The sequence below is a fragment of the Halichoerus grypus genome, chromosome 11 (assembly GCF_964656455.1).
Source record: "Halichoerus grypus chromosome 11, mHalGry1.hap1.1, whole genome shotgun sequence".
Lineage (NCBI taxonomy): Eukaryota > Metazoa > Chordata > Mammalia > Carnivora > Phocidae > Halichoerus > Halichoerus grypus.
Genome location: NC_135722.1, coordinates 5,866,166 through 5,886,464, shown reverse-complemented (window position 1 = coordinate 5,886,464; position 20,299 = coordinate 5,866,166). Strand labels below are relative to the sequence as shown.

The 20,299-nt window shown below is 41.9% G+C and overlaps 1 protein-coding gene across 2 annotated transcripts in view; it reads left to right on the top strand.

Moving 5' to 3' along the window:
* Positions 1–1,964: 1,964 nt before the first annotated feature.
* TOP6BL (TOP6B like initiator of meiotic double strand breaks) overlaps positions 1,965–20,299 on the top strand; it is a 101,364-nt gene continuing 83,029 nt past the window's right edge. For both annotated transcript variants that reach the window (XM_036121470.2, XM_078057747.1), the window contains exons 1-3: positions 1,965–2,076; positions 4,128–4,269; positions 9,389–9,442. In XM_036121470.2, the coding sequence (XP_035977363.1) occupies positions 2,047–2,076; positions 4,128–4,269; positions 9,389–9,442 (226 nt within the window). In that variant the 5' untranslated portion in view covers positions 1,965–2,046. The remainder of the gene's footprint in view (positions 2,077–4,127; positions 4,270–9,388; positions 9,443–20,299) is intronic.

Here is a 20,299-nt window from a genome sequence, read left to right as displayed (position 1 = left end):
CCCACCAAATGTCAAGCCTTCATCAAACCTTGCCTAAAAGGAGCACCTGGCTAGCTCTGTCAGTTGAGGATGGGACTCTTGATCTCAAGGTTATGAGTTCAAGCCCCATGTTGGGCATGGAGCCTACCTTAAAAAACAAAACAAAACAAAACAAACAAAACAAGCTTGCCTAACTGCAAGGGTTTATACTATGGAAGTCCTGATGGCAGTCCTCATATCAAAGGCTCCCTTCCTCACTTCTGTCTACATCCAGTATGGAAGGTGGCTCTGTCCTTGGCCTGTGTCAGGCCTCCCCTGACTCTAGGATGGTGCTGGGTGTTCCACTGCATGTTCATCCCTGAGTCTCACTCCAAGGCCAAGGGCTGGAAGCCAGGACAACCAACTCATCTGAAGTACTTCTACATTGGCAACTGTTCCTCCACCCTTCATTTCCAATGCCACTCTCAAGGTGGGGCATTTCCTGCTGAGCCAGAACTCTCTATGGGAAATACTTTGAAGAGCCATCCTCAGCGCCTTGGTTCCTCACTGACGGATAGTGAATATAGTGAAGATAACAAGTATCTCACAAGATACTTGTGAGAGTGAAAAAACTTGTGTAAAGAGCCAGTGGTTGGACAACATGCAGTCGAATACTCAATAAATGTGAGCTCCCTTCTCCTTGGCAACTCCTTTGCCTAAAGGAACACTGGAGAGAGAAGCAAGTGAAAGGGAGAAGCAGGCTCCAATGATTCCCCAAATGCCAGCTCTCTTACCAAGTCTGAGATGGTTTTATGATGAATTTTCCAGAAATAAAAGCCAGTAGGTCTACCTGTGAGCAACTGAGACGGAGAGGGTGGTCAACGGTGCTGAGCATGGACTGGCCAAGGCTATGATTCAGGTCTCAGCAGACATGTTCTTTGGAGTGGCACCAAGGCTGTATACTGGATGGGCACTCTGCCAGCCCCCAATCTGTTCTGTCCAATCCTGGCTTCTTGGAGCTGGGGTGGAAGAATTTCCCCTGAAGGAAAGCAGCTAACACCCTGTCCAACGCTTCTCCTTGGGCAACTCTTTGCCACACAGGAATCTCTCTCACCTGTTCTTTCAGCTGCCTGAGGAACCAGCTGCCAGATCAGCAGTTTGGGCTCAAGCCCCGCTCACCTCGTCCCTCCCTGAACCTGCCCGGAGTCCAGCAGCTGGTCTGGAGTAATACCTTCCTTCTAGCTGGGAACACTCTCTGAAAACCCCAGAGCTTGTCCCGTCAGCTGGTGCCCAGGAAAGCCAGCTCCTGCCGTTGGCATATCTAGTGCAGAGCCAAACGTGGGGCAGGGCCTATTCCCTGGCGGGGGAGGGGGTTCCAGGTCCTGCCTAAGGCTGATCAGGCACCTTGGGATTGGGCTGGGGACATGCTTGGGGCAGGTTAGCAGATAAAATACAGGACGCCCAGGTTTGAATTTCAGATGAATGAATGATTTTTTAATATACGTATGTCCCAAATATTTCATGGGATATCTGTGTGCTTAAAAAATAATTTTTTTTAAAAATCCGAAATTCAATTTTAACTGGCCGTTCTGTATTTTTATTTGCTAAATCTGGGAAGCAGAGGTTGGCCTAGAGCATTTGGGGCAGCCCCCGCAGGAGCTGAGGCCGCTCGGGAGCCAAGAACCGGCTTGGGGATCCTGCACCGGGCCCCAGCAGCTTCTCCCGGCTGAGGGCTGCACCTCGGCGGGACCGTGGGAAAGTCCCTTTCCGGAGGAAGGAGAGTCTTGGCCTGGCTTCATTCTCGCTCGCCTCGAGCTTCAGTCGCCACCCGCGGGTTCTCCCCAGCCGGACGGCCCGCCCGCCCACGGGCCCTCGCGGCTCCCCGCACCTCCCCACCGCTCTTGGCAAGCCCCGGCGGTTCGCGGCCTGAGGGCGGCGCGGCGCGAAGTGCGCAAGCGCGGCGGCCCGGTGGGCGGGGCGGGCGCGCGCGGGCGGGAAGAACGCCGAGCGACCGGGCGTGGGCGCCGGCGGAGGTCGACGGCCGGGCGGGCAGCCGGCGGTGGGCGTCGCTGCTGCTGCCTCCGCGTCATGGAGTGCGCTGCCGTGGCAGTCTGCGAGGTGATGCCGGGGAGGGAGAGAAAACGGAGGCGGACACTCTGGGAAGGGTTTTGTGAGGGGACCGCGAAGTTTGGGCCGAGGGGTCAGGCGGTGCCTGAGGTGGGAATGAGGTGCTTCGGTGAAAGCCCGCCGGCCCCACGCGGGGCTGTGAGGAGCAGATGAGGGAGCGCTTGGGCAGTGTGGAACCATTCCCTCAGGTGGGGGGACACCCCACCTGGCAGCCCAGAAAACCGAGGCCCCGGAGGCTCAAGTGTTTGCCAGGCGTTAGCGGACCAGGTTAGGGCCCGGAGACTGGCCGGGGGAGGGGGGTCCTCGCGGGCCGAGGGGGCGCGCAGGAAGGACGAATGGGCAGCCCCGGGCGGAAGGCGAGACCAGTGCGGGCGAAGTGGGCGTGAGGGAGAGTCGTGTGCAGCCGGCCGGTGGGCCACGGTGTGGGGCGCGTTCCTGGGTCGGGCCCCGAGCAGTCGGGTGGTGGGTGGCTGCGGTGCAGAGGCCTCCCTGAGCTCCGACCACCCCGCGGCCCGGAGAACCTTCGTGCCCTGGGGGGTGGGGCGGATCGCCCGGCGCCGCCACGCCACGTGGGTTCAGCCGTGGCAGCACCCTCACAGCCGCCACCTGATCGAATTCTTCGCCACTGGTTTTGTAAGGGGGACTAGACAGATCAGAACCACAGGCCAGACGGGGTTGACCTGACGGTCCTCTTGCCTCCTTCATTATCCTCAAAGTTGGAGGATTCGATTTTACAGACGACAGACGCTAGGCTAGAACCCAGAACTTCTCACTCCAAGCCAGTCTTCTTTTCCCAACTGCTCTCTCACGGATAAAGACACTGCGGGAAAGTCTTAGCAGAGGGGAGCACACTGCGTCAGAGGACGTGTGAAGGAAAGTGTTAGATTGTAGGAACGCCTGGAAACCATTTTTATAAACTCTCGTACACATTAGGATCATCATTCCCAAGTTCTCTTACTGAGATGAGATCTCTTTGCCTTTAAGAAAAGGGGTAGTAATTTTCCTTGTGGTACCTTAGTGTGGAAGTGAGAGGGTACTTTCATAAATAATGGAATTAAATACAGTATATTTTAAATTTGTCTCATCAAGATTGAATGTTTTTGTTTTTTTTTTAAAGATTTTATTTGTTTTTTGACAGAGGGAGACACAGTGGGAGAGGGAACACAAGCAAGGGGTGTGGGAGAAGGAGAAGCAGGCTTCCCGCGGAGCAGGGAGCCCGATGTGGGGCTCGATCCCAGGACCCTGGGATCACGACCTGAGCCGAAGGCAGACGCTTAACGGCTGAGCCACCCAGGCGCCCCAAGATTGAATGTTTTATCTAGACATCTTGGAACCTTAAAACTTAAAATATTGTGTGCGGTCTTCACTGCAGATGAACTTACTCTAAATAAAAGCTAATGTCTATTAAGCATTTACTATTTTCAAGGCACCGTGTTAAGCACTTTGCTCTTATTTTGTTTACATTTCACAGCAGCCATAACTGGTGGTTTTGTCCTCATTTTGGTAAATGAGGAAGCTTAGGTAGAGAGGAGTTAAATAACTTGCCCAAGATCACATGGCACATCAGAGATTCAAACCCAGGCGTCTGCCTCCAAAGCCAGTGCTCTTAACTATATTCTGATCCTCAGAAATGATGGTTTAATGAAAGGTAAAGATGATTCATAGCCAGATGCCAGTCTTATTCATAATCTTCATATTGGTTTTTACTTGGGGAGAAAAAAAGAAACAGGAAAAACAAACTCCCACTTAATTTTTCCAAATTATTATTTCCAGATGAACTTACCCTTTGAATAAAGCAATTTATTGTCTCCATTTCCTGTCTTGTTGGGCATTGTGTTAATTTCCCATGTCTCCTTTCTTATGTCAGTTTTCTGGTTATTTCTTCTGTGTAGACACAATGCTTTGTTCTGAACAAAATGTAAATCTGACATTTTGCAAGCAAGAATATTATTTTTTAGAAATTAGGATTGTAAACTATCATCTAAATTTGATATTGCCATGATTTCTAAAGATTTGTTTTCTTTGAATTGTGCCCTTTTCAGATTTTGAAATATTTAATAATTCACTGGAAGTGTGAAACAGCAGGAACATCAAAGGGAGCATTGCTAGAAGGACAGCTAGTGATTTCCATGGAAGCATTAAATTCTAAGCATCAGGGAAATACTCTTCATTGTGTAACAACTAGTAAGTAGAGGAAGAAATATTGATTTTCTGTCTTTGTTTTGTTATGATTTGTTATAGTTAATTTAAAAATTTAAGTTAGTCATAATCTTTTATCATGTTATCACTCCAGGGTTATTCCATAGTTAAAAAGATTAAATAACTATGCAATAAAGTATCTGGTGATAGATTTACAAATGTGTTCTACAGGAAAGGTGAATACAATGACATCAGAGGATTATTTATTTTACTGGCTTAAGAATTCTCAGAAACAATCTCCTTCTTAACCTCCTCTTTCACAACAAAATTATATTACATTGAATTTTATCTCCTTTTCCATGTCCAGCCTTTGATAGTTGGAAGAGAGCCAAAAAATAAAGGAAAAGGAAAAGAAAAAAATGATAAATGGTGCATACTTTCATAATTCTAACTTGCAGTTAGTTTGAAAATAAACCTTTTCCATTTGGCTTTTATTCTCATTGTTTCTGCCTACACTCTTGAGCTGATGCATTGAGTGTCCCTGGAAGAACTAACTATTTTTTTTTTTAAAGATTCCATTTATTTATTTAGGAGAGTGAGACAGAGATAGTGAGAGAGCATGGGTAGGGAGGAGAGGGAGAAGCAGGCTCCCCGCTAAGGGAAGCGGGGAGCCTGATGCGGGGCTTGATCCCAGGACCCTGCGGTCATGCCCTGAGCCAAAGGCAGAGGCTTAACCAACTGAGCCACCCAGGCGCCCCAACAACTAACTTTCTTGAACTTTTGAAGTGATAACTTTTTTGTTTGGTTGTGTGTGTGTGAGAGAGAGAAGAGAGTGTGTATGTGTGTGTCTGTAGGTTTACTGAAGGATACTTTGGGATGAAGTTGTTCTGTCAGCCTTACAGGAGTCATCCTGAGTCCCAGCTGAGACTGAATAGTACTTTAGGCTCTACAAGACATTGTGTCACTGAACTGGAAAGCCATGTCTTCTCTTTGGGTACCTAGCATTAAACATCCTTGAGAGAGATATGACAGGTTGGTTTGCTATTACTGTGCGTGAACTCCACATTCTGACTGGACAGAGTTCCCACAGTTCATAAGAGAGTTTTGGTTAGCTAGATGGCTAGGGTGATGCTGGTCTGTATATGGTTGTGTTAGTTTATGCATTGATTCTAATCCAATAAACTGGCCAAGGTAGCAGGATGCATTTCACTCAAAGCGGAGGACTTAAGCCATAGTAGCTTTTAGCAAAAAACCCAATTCCATAGGCATTTTGAACCTAATGGATTTGTTCAGCCCGTATGAAATATAGGGGCCTTTCTCTTCTCTTTATTGTTTTTATTGTCTCTGATCTTCATGTAATAATTTTCATAATTTTTTGGTAGAAGGAAGGGTGATACATGTTTATCATAAAACATTCGAACATTACAGACATATATATTATGGAAAGTGAGACTTTCTAGTCATTTCATCCCTTGAGATAATTGTTAATTAACGTTCAAAAGCGTTCTGCCAGACTTTTCTATGTGTAAATTCATAGCCTCTCACCAGGTAGAGAAAAAGCCAGATTGCGAGTGTTCTGGGATGGAGGGGTAAGAGAGATAGCTCAGCATTCAGTCTTTATGTTCATTCAGGCCAATTATTTTTAATACAACTTTGGTCCTCAACTCAAAAACCCATGCTTCTTCCTTTTCAAAGAATAACCCTTCCCCCACCCCCTGCCAAGGTTAGGAAGGGTCAGTCCCTAGAATGCTGAGTGGAGGAAAGAATCTAAAGACCCGACTACTTTTTTTTTTTTTAAGATTTTATTTATTTATTTGACAAAGAGAGACAGTGAGTGAGGGAACACAAGCAGGGGGAGTGTGAGAGGGAGAAGCAGGCTTCCTGCTGAGCAGGGAGCCTGATGTGGGGCTCGATCCCAGGTCCCTGGGATCATGACCCGAGCCAAAGGCAGACGCTTTAACAACTGAGCCACTCAGGCGCCCCTGCCCGACTACTTCTTAAATTCATTTTTCCAACTATCTCTCCTTATTTTAGCTCCCACCCCACCTCTAATTCCAAAAGTTCCTGATTCTACCATTCCTGAGTCTTTGGGGGATTTTGTTGCATCATTTGGGTTGTTTCTTGGCCTTTCCCTTTTCTGGATTATAATTCAATTTCTAAGGTCCCCTGAATCCAACCTACTAGTCCTTCTGCTTTTCAGTTTCTAGAATTTTACTGTCATCATCTTTGTCTCTAATCTGTCCTTGTGGGTTTATTCCTCTAAAAAATACCCCTTCTATTGTTTTATTGCAATTTCAGGAGGTAATAAAAATAATGGGTATGTTCAATCTGCCATCTTTTTTTTTTTTAAGATTTATTTATTTATTTTAGAGACAGGAGTTAGAGAGAGAGCTAGTGGGGGAAGGGCAGAGAGAGAGAGAGAGAAAGAATCTGAAGCAGGCTCCATGCCCAGCCCGGAGCCCCAAACAGGGCTCAGTCTCATGACCCTGATCAGGATCATGACCTGGGCTGAAACCAAGAGTCTGATGCCTAACGACCTACACCACTCAGGTGCCCCTGAGTCTGCCATCTTTACTTGAAAGTATGAAGTGATGTGGTTGGTCTGAAATCTCTGATGATGAAAAACAATGTTATCTAGGGCTACTATAACAAAGTACCACAAATGTAAATTTATTCCCTCACAGGTATGGAGGCCAGAAGTCCAAAATCAAGGTCTAAGTAGGGTTGGTTCCTTCTGGAGACTCTGAGGGAGGAATCTATTCCATGCCTCTCTCTTTGCCTCTAGTAGTTGCCAGCAAGCTCTTGGTGTTGGCTTGTAGGCATATCACTCCAATCTCTGCCTCTGCCTTCATGGGATAGTCTCTCTCTCTGTTTATCTGTGTCTGTGTCTTCATGTAGCCTTCTTTTTTTAAAGATTTTGTTTATTTATTTGACAGAGAGAGACGCAGCGAGAGAGGGAACACAAGCAGGGGGAGTGGGAGAGGGAGAAGCAGGCTTCCTGCTGAGCAGGAAGCCCGATGCGGGGCTCAATCCCAGGACCCTGGGATCATAACCTGAGCCGAAGGCAGACACTTAACGACTGAGCCACCCAGGCGCCCACCCTCCTTTTTTTTTTTTTTTTTTTTTTTAAATATCATCTTCTGTTCTTTAGAGGGAATTTTGGGGAATGCTGTTGCTTTAAAAATAATGTTTTACAAATAAGTCTCTACTGTTATCTTTGTGTTTGAAGGATAGCACTTTATTACTTTAGTACAGAGACATTAGAAGTATAGCTAAAAATTGGGGGCTGGAAGAGGTGTGGAGCAGGCAGGATAATTGCTGAGTATGTTCACCAAAAGTGACCCATTTTCAAAAATTTTTTTGTTTTTTTAAAGATTTTTTTCGTTTATTTGACAGAGAGAGAGATAGTGAGAGCAGGAACAGAAGCAGGGGGAGTGGGAGAGGGAGAAGCAGGCTTCCCGCTGAGCAGGAAGCCCGATGCGGGGCTCGATCCCGGGACCCTGGGATCATGACCCGAGCCGAAGGCAGATGCCTAATGACTGAGCCACCCAGGCGCCCCTCAACAATTGTTGATACGGTCGGTACTTGTTAAAATTAAAAAAGGATGTATGAGGAAACAGTGTGACATACACAATTGAGAAACATCATGGACACACTGTGAGATATATAGGTTGTATTTTTTTTCTTATTAATGTTCATTTCCTCACTAATCACTAGTGTAGGCCTGCTACCACCTGCCATCCCTGTCCCAGTGACCCACTCTCCTTAAGTTAGAACCAGTGTATGCCTGTGAGGAATGTTAAGAAAAAGATGATTGTCTTTTTTTTTTTTTTTTTTAAGACTTTACTTATTTATTTGACAGAGCACAAACACGGGGAGCGGCAGAGGGAGAGGGAGAAGCAAGTTCATGTGGGGCTGCATCCCAGGATGCTGGGATCATGACCTGAGCTGAAGGCAGACACTTAACTGACTGAACCACCCAGTCACCCAAGATGATTGTCTTTTATTGAATATTCTGTGTTACTTGGGCTCAGGCCTTTTGAAATACCATTTGTCTAGAATCATTCAAAATCTGGAAATGTAAAGCCCTGCTCTCATTGCATTTCAGTAGAACTTTTTGTGATGATAGAAATGTTCTCTATCTGTGCTGTTCAGTACAGTAGCCGTTACCCACACTTGGCTAACGACCACTTGAAATATGGCTAGTGTGACTGAGGAGTCTTATTTTTAATTTAATTTAATTTAATTTAGCTAAATTTAAATTTAAATAGCCACATGTATCTAGTGGCTACTGTATTTGGACAGCACACATTTAGAGAATGGTGTTGCCTCTCACTGTAGTTCAGTTATTCTCAACCTTTTCCCCCTGCCTGAGGAATACACATTTCTAGAGAGAGAGACACATTTTCACTGGTTCCTGTGGCAGTGATTCTTAGATTCTTAACTGTGGGTTGACCCTCTGGGGGAGAGATGTTCAATTTAGAAAAAGTCTCCAGGTGGTTCTGATCTTTTTTCCCTCTTAGGTGCCTGCTTCCTTCCTCACCCTCTTTCCCTGAAGAATCATTGTTCTAGGGGCACCTGGCTGGCTCAGTTGAGCATGTGACTCTTGATCTCAGGGTTGTGAGTTTGAGCCCCACGTTGGGGGTAGAGTTTACTTAAAAAAATTTTTAAGAAAAAGATTGTTGGTCTAAATGTTCTGATGTTCAGAGTTAGAACTCTAGATATGAAGAATTCTTACCTGATAGTCTAATGTTTTCTACTAGAGAGTAAATTGTTTAAAAGAAGGGCCAAAATTTTTAATTGAATCTTATACTGGAATATGGGTTATTGGCATGATATATTCTGATTACTTGCTACAGTTTGCAGTCTTCCTATAATCCTTTTCTCTCAGGAATAGTAATACCTAAAGAAGCAGTCCTGGTATTGGATGTAGGTGAAAAGACTTGCCATTTAGTTCTCATCTCCAAGAAGTTATCTGCTGCCAGAGAGTTGTTGTAGCCTCATAATGCTTCTTTGATGCCTCCATTTTTAGTAAACTCATTACAGAGTGGTCACCTTTTTTATGTTCTGTATCTATAAACAGTGTTTTTAGGCTTCCATTAGATTCTTTAGATAAAATCTGTTTAATTGTTTGTGATATTTCTTTGTGTTCTGTTTCTTACAGTTGCTTCTGCAGGAAGCATTTATGGTGGTTTGGTTCTCAAGAAGTTCCTAAAAGGTAAAGAATTACTCTACTTTCATGAGATTAAGTCTCTTCCTGGCAGTGAATTTGGTATTTTCTAAAACAGACAAACTGAACGATAGTGTTGCCAGATTTAGCAAATAAAAATATAGGATGCCCACTTAAATTTTAATTTCAGATAAACAATGAGTAATATTGTAGTGTAAGTATGTTCCATGCAGTATTTTGTCCTGTATTTTATCTGGCAATCCTACTGAAAGACGATCTATAAAATTGTATAGATACAGGAATGAACAAGATACCTAGGTTTCTATAGTGTCTCTGAATACTCTCTGTACAACCTCAGGCAAAATTATCCCAGATATAAAATAAAATTATTGGTAAAGTATTTGTTTCCATCTGCCTCAAAGAAATAATGTGTGGAGAAGGCTTTACTGTAAATTGTTTTGGCTAGTATTAATATTGTACTCCACATGCCAAAGTTGGTATGGTTTAGGAGCTTTTGTTGACCTTGGTTTTAGTTCTTCTTTCCTTTGACTTGAGAATAATCTTAAGCAAAAGGACATACATTATTTTAAGGAGATCAAAATGATCTGAGAAGTGTTGTGCTTTCATATTTATCTTTTATAGTTGTGTGGTTTGTAAATTATCCAATGGCCCTGTCTTTTCCTAATGTGTGGTTAATTTACAGATTTTACAAAATATTTTTTAAAAGAAACCTTCTCCAACTAAATTTAAAATATAAGTAGATTGTGTTTTTTTTTTAAACTGTACATTTGTCATTAAGAAAATGTGCTGTGTGTTAAATATGGAAACAATAAAAAAACTACATTAGAGCAGTGTAATATTATAAATGTTTATGAAATGTATTACCATTGGACTATTTATTTATTTATTTATTTTACCATTGAACTTTAAAAAATGGCAGTGTTCCTTGTGCTTTTTAAAAGACAATCAATTAAAAATTTTATTTAGATCCACATTTCCAGTAACCCAATTACTACATAAACCAAAGTACCTTCCTTTATCTTGGTCATATAAAAGAAAAAGAAGAAACTATTTTTGCATCTCACAAGATGAGTGACCCTAGGGACATAAACGTATAGGAAATAATTTTCCCTTTTGGAACTTCTTTTTTGAAGTAATTTTAATTTTTTAATTATTATTTTTTTAAGTTTTTATTTAAATTCCAGTTAACATACAGTGTAATATTAGTTTCAGGTGTACAATTTAATGATTCAGCACTCACATATAACACTCAGTGCTCATTGCACTAAGTGCACTTTTTTTTTTTTTTAAAGATTTTATTTATTTATTTGAGATAGAGAGCACAAATGGAGGGCAGAGGGAGAGGGAGAAGCAGGCTCCTCGATCCCAGGACCCTGGGACCATGATCTGAGCCAAAGGCAGACGCTTAACCAACTGAGCCACCCAGGTGCCCCCCACCAAGTGTACTCTTTAAAAGCCCTATCACCTATTTTACCCATCCCCCCCCCACCTCCCCTCTGGTAACCATCAATGTGTTCTCTTCTTGTTCTCTTCAGTCTGTTTCTTGGTTTGCCTCGCTCTCTTTTCTCCCCTATGCTCATTTGTTTTGTTTCTTAAATTCTGTATATGAGTGAAATCATATGGTGTTTCTCTGACTTATTTTGCTTAGCATAATACTCTCTAGTTCCATCCACATTGTTGCAAATGGCAAATTTCATTCTTTTTTATGACTGAGTGATATTCCTATACACACACACACACACACACACACACACACACACACACACTCTTCTGTAGCCATTCATCAGTCAGTGGACATTTGGGCTGTTTCCATAATTTGGCTATTGTAGATAATGCTGCTATAAACACTGGGGTGCATGTATCCCTTTGAATTAGTATTTTTGTATCCTTTGGGTAAATACCTAGTAGTGCAGTGGTTGGATCATATGGTAGTTCTATTTTTAACTTTTTGAGGAACCTCCATACTGTTTTCCAGAGTGGCTGTACCAGTTTGCTGAAGTAATTTTTAGTTTAAGCATGGGGATTTAAAAGTGTTTGCTTGCTAAATTAAGGGTCATCAGGTATATTTCCCTTTGCCTTTGAAATTGTCTTGGCCCTCTGAATCTACTTTCTGGTAGTCTATATCCTGGATTTTTTTTTTTAAAGATTTATTTATTCATTTGAGAGAAGGTAAGGGAGGAGAAAGAGGGAGAGGGACAGGTGGGCTCTGCACTGCCCAACACAGGGCTAGATCTCAGGACCCCGAGATCATGACCTGAGCTGAAACCAAGAGTCAGACCCTTAACCGACTGAGCCACCCAGGTGCCCTTGTGTCCTAGATTCTTTTTTTTTTTTTTTTAAAGATTTTATTTATTTATTTGACAGAGAGAGAGACAGCGAGAGAGGGAACACAAGCAGGGGGAGTGGGAAAGGGAGAAGCAGGCTTCCCGCCGAGCCGGGAGCCCGATGTGGGACTCGATCCCGGGACCCCAGAATCATGACCTGAGCCGAAGGCAGTTGCTTAACCAACTGAGCCACCCAGGTGCCCGTGTCCTAGATTCTTAATGGACCTCAGGTTTTTGCTCTGTGATCCTAATCTTTTTTAAAAAGATTTTATTTATTTGAGAGAGAGTGAGAGCGTGCACGAGCCGGGGTGTGGGGAGGGGCAGAGGGAGAGGGACAAGCAGACTCCACCAAGGAGGGAGCCTGATGCGGGCTCAATCCCGGGACCTTGGGACCATGACCTGAGCCAAAGGCAGACACTTAACTGACTGAGCCACCCAGGCCCCTGATCTTAGGTCCTTCTTGGTGTGCACATATTTGAAAGCAATAATTGTGGAGGAAAAGTAATAGCTCCATAACAAATATTCTGTGGGAGCTTGGTTAGAATGTTCTTCCTGTGGTAATCATCATGATGATTACTGAGGCTTGTGCTTGACATGGAGGGATTACAGAGATGATCAAGACAGATTTGGTTTCTCCCCTTATGCATATACCTAAGATATTTTAATCACTTAATTCTACTGCCTCCCAAAGCCTATGTCTAGAAGAAAGGGAGAATCAGTGTATTGTCCTGGAGAGTTTGCTCTGATTCTAAGACTTTTGGGAAACCTGAGTCCAGCTTTAAGAATGATGAGTTGACTGCCTCAAAACCATCTAGTCTATTTATCAATCTTTAGTCCTCTTCTCTTTTTGAATTCTGCCCTTTGGATGGTCAAAGAATGGAAAGATCATTCCTAATGCCACTGCTTTAGTTAATATGTGTAAAAGTGCTTTGAAAGAAGTGAAAATCCACATAAATAACAGGGAGTATGTTATTATTAGCACTAAGGAGGAGATAGGAATATTTCCTGAAACATAAACCTATACTTACCATGCCTGTACAGTCAGTGGTCAGATCGTACATAATACAATTTCTTCAATTAATATTTGTGAAAATGCTTTGAAAAAGGTGAAAACCTATACAGGTACAAGGGAATGGTTTTATTATCACTGTTAATACCTGGAGAGAATGTATTGAATTGAATTTAGGTTATGGAATAACCACCTGTTATGCTAATACAAAATTTAGACAGTTTGTGTCATGGTAACTTAGTTTTTTTTTTTTTTTAAGATTTTATTTATTTATTCGACAGAGAGAGAGCGAGAGAGAGAACACAAGCAGGGGGAGTGGGAGAGGGAGAAGCAGGCTTCCCACTGAGCAGGGAGCCCTGTGCGGGGCTCGATCCCAGGACTCTGGGATCATGGCCTGAGCCGAAGACAGCTGCTAACGACTGAGCCACCCAGGCACCCTAGTAACTTAGTTTTAATTTAATTATTTTAAAAGCTCACAGCAATTTTATGCATATTTATCTCTTTTTATATCCTTGTGATAAGGTGCAGGTGGCTAACTTTTTGTACAAAGAAGAAGTACTGCATATCAAGTACACAATAAAAATTGAGTCATTTAGGGGTGCCTGGGTGGCTCAGTCGGTTAAGCATCTGCCTTCGGCTCGGTCGTGATCCCAGGGTCCTGGGATCAAGCCCCACATCGGGCTCCCTGCTCAGCGGGGAGCCTGCTTCTCCCTCTCCCTCTGCCTGCCTGCCTGTCTGCCTACTTGTGATCTCTCTCTCTCTGTGTCAAATAAATAAATAAAATCTTTAAAAAAAAATTGAGTCATTTGATCATAGTCAATCACATTTAGTAGCCAACTTCAGCCTGTCTACTTTCCAGGCTCATAATACTATCCTCCAGTCAATAATGCTATTTATTTTTATTAATTAGTAACAAAAATGACTCAACTGAAACTCACAAAGGAAATTGTCCAAGTTTAAGATTTAAATCCCTTAGCTCTCTGGTTTATGCACCATTAATTATGCCTTTATTACTATCGTTATTTATTTAGCATTCCTGTAACATTATTAACAAACTGCTTTAAATTGGTCCATTCACAAATCTTTACACTGTTTAATTAGCTTCGTTAGGAAGTCTCTGGTGGCTGATTCATTAACCATCAGATTTCCAGATGTTAAAAAAAATTACTTATCTATACCAAATTAATAGTATGCCTCTGAATTCACTTTAACTATGTTGTTCTCTTTGTTGCTTGGTTGATATCTCTCAGTGCCTAAAATAAGGTCTGATCTCTCTTTGGGGAACTGTGCTGTTGTCGAGCCATCCAGCTTCGATTTTCTTTACTTTTCAGTCTATTCTATCAGGATTGTATTAAGGTACTTTTTCTCTGGATCTGGAATACTTCAGATCAATTTGTATACAAACAGGCTCTTATTTTTGAGTGTTTTATTTATGTTGGGTTAAGAAATAGTGACCAAGGTAATCTCCCCATTTTACTTCTTCTCTAATGGTTTATGTTCTCTTTCTTGCTCACTTTCTTCTCTGGTTTCCTAACTATTCTTTTATCTAAAAAAACCTTTAATTGAACATCTACTTGCCACAGGAAGTCATAGGGAGAGGTAGCTCTGTAAATAAAATATAATCTGATAAGTACTGTAATGGAGGTATGTATATTCAAGGTGCTTCTTTGGTAACCTAGAGGGTAGTCCTTAAAGTTCAGTCACCAGTATGCCTTTCTTCCATTCATTATTCTGTATTATTATTTTTTTAAAGATTTTATTTATTTATTTATTTGAGAGAGCGAGAATGAGAAAGAGAAAGAGAGAGCACACAAGAGGGGGCAGGGTCAGAGGGAGAAGCAGACTCCCTGCCGAGCACGGAGCCCGATGTGGGACTCGATCCCGGGGCTCCAGGATCATGACCTGAGCCAAAGGCAGTCACTTATCCAACTGAGCCACCCAGGTGCCCCGTCTGTATTATTATTCTATATTTACTTAAGATAGCTTTTCTAGGGCGCCTGGGTGGCTCAGTTGGTTAAGCGACTGCCTTCGGCTCAGGTCATGATCCTGGAGTCCCGGGATCGAGTCCCACATCGGGCTCTCTGCTCAGCAGGGAGTCTGCTTCTCCCTCTGACCCTCCTCCCTCTCATGCTCTCTGTCTCTCATTCTCTCTCTCTCAGATGAATAAATAAAATCTTTAAAAAAAAAAAAATAGCTTTTCTACTTTTAAAGTTTTAATATCATTTCTATGCTGATGAGACTTATTTTTTTCCTCTCTATCACTAACATGTTTCCAGCTTTGATTGTCAATTAAACTATTCCATTTAAAGGTTCCGTGGAAATACATGTGCAACATATCTAAAATGGGTTTCATTTTCTTGCAACTAACTTGCTCTGTAATGTCTCCATTTCTTTCAATGATACAAACATTCATAATTTTCCAGGCTTATAAATTTTGAGTTTTTTTTGGCATCCTCTCTTTTCTCCATTATCTAATCTAATTGAATTTTTGTTAATTCTCCTTTTATTATGTAGAATTATTATTTATTCAGTTATAAATGAATTTAAATATATCTTTAAGTTCCTAACTTAATGATTCCCAGGTGCTTATTAGGATAAGACACCTCAGACCAGATGTGAGGTCTTTTGTCAATCAGAATACCTCTGTACTTTGAAGGATGATGTCCATTAATATAAATTCTTATGTGTTTAAAAATTCTCATTACTTCATATTAATATATGTACTATTATTCTGCATGATATGCTTATCCATTTATATAGAAATTCATTTTATATCCATTTATATATCTACTTATCCATTTATGTAGAACTGCTTCTATCATAAATATTTGGCAAAATGTGATGGTTTTAGTTTGTCCTTCTTGTCCAGATCTAGAAGCTACTACCTATTATGTCCTTACTCTGGTGAAGAAAAGAAAAAAAAAGAAAAGGTAGAAGAGAGTGATAAGATGAGGGAATATGAAAAAGGCCATGTTTATAGGTCCCTGTTTTGCTGTTTCTTTCTTGTTTCTTCCATTCATATTATTGTGATTTCTTTTTTATCTTTTTATTTTTTTTAAAGATTTTATTTATTTATTTGACAGAGATAGAGAGAGAGAGTACAAGCAGGCAGAGAGGCAGGCAGAGGGAGAGGGAGAAGCAGGCTCTCCGCTGAGCAAGGAGCCTGATGCGGGGCTCGATCCCAGGGGATCACGACCTGAGCCGAAGGCAGCCACCTAACCGACTGAGCTACCCAGGCGCCCCTCTTTTTTATCTTTTTAATTACCACCTCCTCATTCCCATGTTTATTGACATAATTTAACTCTTCTGTAAAATACAGTTTAACCAGTCATGTTCAAGTGTTTTTCCCAAGTCAAAAAATTTACAGCCCTTTTTTTTCCTTCAGAAGACCAGATAAGAATAGTAGCCCTTGAAAGTAGGGAAGACAGCTGTGCTATTGTTGTATGGTTATGATTACGATAGTCTAGTTTTTGTCTCTTTGTACTCTACCACTTAATGACTGAGCCACCCAGGTGCACCAAGACTCAGTATTCATCTAACACTTTTTCCCCAGGAGCTCATTTTGTAGACATGATCTTATTCATTCTCCAGAGATAGGTCAGACTTATGTGTTATCACGATTTCTCTTTCCAAGATGAGGAAACTGAGCTTTACCTCAGCCTCATATATTAAATTTAGAAGTAAGGGAAGAATTTGTGGGCTCCTAGGTCATTGTTGAGTCCACATTTAATCCTCAAACTTCGATATGTCCTAAACAGTCTCTTGCTGCTAAATTTGCATAACACGTGGCAAGATTTTATAAAGAGAAGATTGATTGAAGATCAAGAGAAGTTAAGATAAATGAATTTGTTAGGATGCCTGGCTAGCTCCGTCTGTGGAACGTGCGACTCGATCTCAGGGATGTGAGTTTGAGCCCCATGTTGGGTGTAGAGGTTACTTAAAAAAATAAAATCTTCAAAAAAATGAATTTGTTTTCTTTTGCTTCCAAAATATTTCTTTACTCTTTTCCCTGTTAAATGTATCTAATCATACTTCACTATTGAGAATATGTTCAAGATTTGATGTGAAGGGAAAGGAAATGGAAAGGACATGAACATTGACATGTTTCTCTTCCTTTTGAGGTTGGGTAGGTAGAGGAAGAAGAAAAGGAGAGCTCTTAACATCAGAGATCCTGGAAGTTGGCTCATCCTGCAGGCAAGTGGCTTTTATTCAGTAGTTAGTGGGAGCTAGCCTGCATTGTACCTGCTTTGACTTAAAATCCTTGAACTGTTGTTATCCCTCATTGTGTAATCAACTGGGCACTTACTGCTCCAACTCTGGCCTCTTGGATTATCATATCCCTTTCATTTCCATAGCAGACAATGTTAGCAGCCTATGGCAGTGATTTGGCTGGTATGGGAAGAAAGGACATTTTGAATATTATTTCCTGAGTAGACTTTATGGTTACCCACTTAGCACATTTAAAAAAGTCATATGACACTATATATAACAGTTAACTCAAAATGGATCAAAACCCTAGATATAAGAGCTAAAACTATAAAACTCTTACAAGAAAATAAAGGTGTAAATCTTCGTAGATAGGACACTTAAAGCACAAATAACCAAAGGAAAAATAGATAAATTGGACTTCAGCAATATTAAAAACTTTTGTATTTCAAAGAACACTATCAAGAAAGTGAAAAGACAGTAATTATGTGATGTGATGGAAGTGTTAGCTGAGGCTAAGGTAGTAATCATTTTGGGACATATAAGTATCAGATTTACAGGTTGTACACCTTAACCTTACACACTGTTATATATCAGTTGTACCTCAATACAACTGGGGAAAAAAAACTTTAAAAAAAGAGAGAAAAGACAACCTACAGAATGGGAGAAAATATTTTCAAATCATGTATCTGATAGGATTTTTTTTTTTTAAATTAAAGATTTTATTTATTTATTTGACAGAGACACAGCGAGAGAGGGAACACAAGCAGAGGGAGTGGGAGAGGGAGAAGCAGGCTCCCCGCCGAGCAGGGAGCCCGACATGGGGCTCGATCCCAGGACCCCGGGATCATGACCTGAGCTGAAGGCAGGCGCTTAATGACTGAGCCACCCAGGCGCCCAAATCATGTATCTGATAGGATTCTAATATCCAGAGTACAAAACAACTTTTACAACTCAACAATAAAAAGACAACTAATTTGGGGCGCCTGGGTGGCTCAGTTGGTTAAGCGACTGCCTTCGGCTCAGGTCATGATCCTGGAGTCCCTGGATCGAGTCCCACATCGGGCTCCCTGCTCGGCAGGGAGCCTGCTTCTCCCTCTGACCCTCCCCCCTCTCATGTGCTCTCTCTCTCTCTCTCATTCTGTCTCAAATAAATAAATAAAATCTTTAAAAAAAAAAAAAAAAAAAAAAAAAAAAGACAACTAATTTTAAAATAGGCAAAGGATCTGAATAGATGTATGTGATGAATTGAATGTTTGTGTCCTCCCAAAATTCTTATGTCGAAGCCCTAATCCCCAGTGCAAGGGTATTTGGAAATGAGGCCTTTGGGAAGTAATCAGGGTTAGATTAGGTCATGAAGGTGGGGCCTTTATGATGGGATTAGTGGTTTTATAAGAAGAGGAAGAAAGAAAAATCTCTCTCCCAAGTGCACCTACCCAGGAAAAGCTATGCGAGGACACAGTGAGAAGGAAGCTGTCTGCAAGCCATGAAGAGAGCTCTCACTGGGAACTGAATTGCTGGCACCCTGATACTGGACTTCTCAGCCTTCAAATCTGTATGAAGTAAATTTCCATTGTTTAAGCCACCCAGTCTGTGGTATTTTGTTATGGCAGCCTGAGTAGATGAAGACAACATTTATCCATATAAATGGCCAATAAACCCATGAAAAGATGTTCAACATCATAGTTTTTAGGAAAATGCAAACCAAAACCATAATGAGGGGCGCCTGGGTGGCTCAGTCGGTTGAGCATCTGCCTTCGGCTTGGGTCATGATCCAGGGGTCCTGGGATCGAGCCCCGCATCGGGCTCCCTGCTCAAGGGGGGAGCCTGCTTCTCCCTCTCTCTCTGCCCCTTCTCCCCACTCGTGTGTGCTCTTTCTCTCACTCTGTTCTCTCTCAAATAAATAAATAAAATTTAAAAAAAAACCATAATGAGATACCACTTGATACCCACTAGTATGACTGTAATAAAAAAATAAGTGTTGGCAAGGATATAAAGAAATTGGGACACTCATACTTTGCTGGTAGGAATGTAAAGTGGTGCAGCCACTTTGGAAAAACAGTTCGGAAGTTCCTCAAATAGTTAAACATAGAATTATCTTCACTCAGCAATGCCCACACAAAATCTCATGCACTAATATTTATGGCAGCATTATTCATAATATCCCCAAACGGAAAACAACACAAATGTCCATCAGTTAATGGGTGAGATGTGCTCTATCCACACAATGGAGTAGTATTCAGCCATTAAAAGGAGTGAAGTCTTGGTATACGTTACAACATGGATGAAAACTGGAAATATGCTAAGTGAAACAAGCTGGATACAGAAGGCTGCACATTGTATGATTCCATTTATATGAAATGTCTACAATAGGCAAGTCCATAGAGACACATCCAAAGGAGATTAGAAGGAGGAGGGAGGAATGGGGAGTTGGTATTAATGGGTATGAGTTTTCTTCTTGGAGTAATAAAAATGTTCTGGAATTAGATAGTAGTGATGGTTGTATAACCTTGTGAATATACTAAAACTCACTTAGAATAGTGAAATTTATGGTGTGAATTATATATCAGGTTTAAAATAATTCCCTCCCCCCACCGGGGTGCCTGGGTGGCTCACTTGGTTAAGCGTCTGCCTTTGTCTCAGGTCATGATCTCAGGGTCCTGGGATCGAGCCCTGCATTGGGCTCCCTGCTCAGTGGGGAACCTGATTCTCCCTCTCCCTCTGCCTGCCGCTCCCTCTGCTTATGCTGTCTCTGTCAAATAAATAAAATCTTTAAAAAAATAATTATTAAAAAAATATAAATAGGGGCGCCTGGGTGGCTCAGTCGTTAAGCGTCTGCCTTTGGCTCAGGTCATGATCCCAGGGTCCTGGGATTGAGCCTCACGTCTGGCTCCCTGCTTGGCGGAGGCCTGCTTCCTCCTCTCCCACTCCCCCTGCTTGTGTTCCCTCTCTCGCTGTCTCTCTCTGTCAAAAAATAAATAAAGTCTTTAAAAAAATATATATATATAAATAAATAAAATAATCCCCCCACCAATGTTTATAGCAGTACTATCCACGGTAGCCAAAATGTGGAAAGAGCTCAGATGTCCATTGACTGATGAGTGGTTAAAGATACGGTGTCCACACACACACACACACACACACACACACACACACACGAATATTACTCAGCCATCAAAAAGAATGCAATCTTGCCATTTGCAACAACATGGATGGAACTAGACTATTATGCTAAGTGAAATAAGTTAGAGAGAGACAAATACCATATGATTTCACTCATGTCAAAACAGATGAACATAGGGGAAGGGAAGGAAAAATAAAATAAGATAAAAACAGATGGAGGCA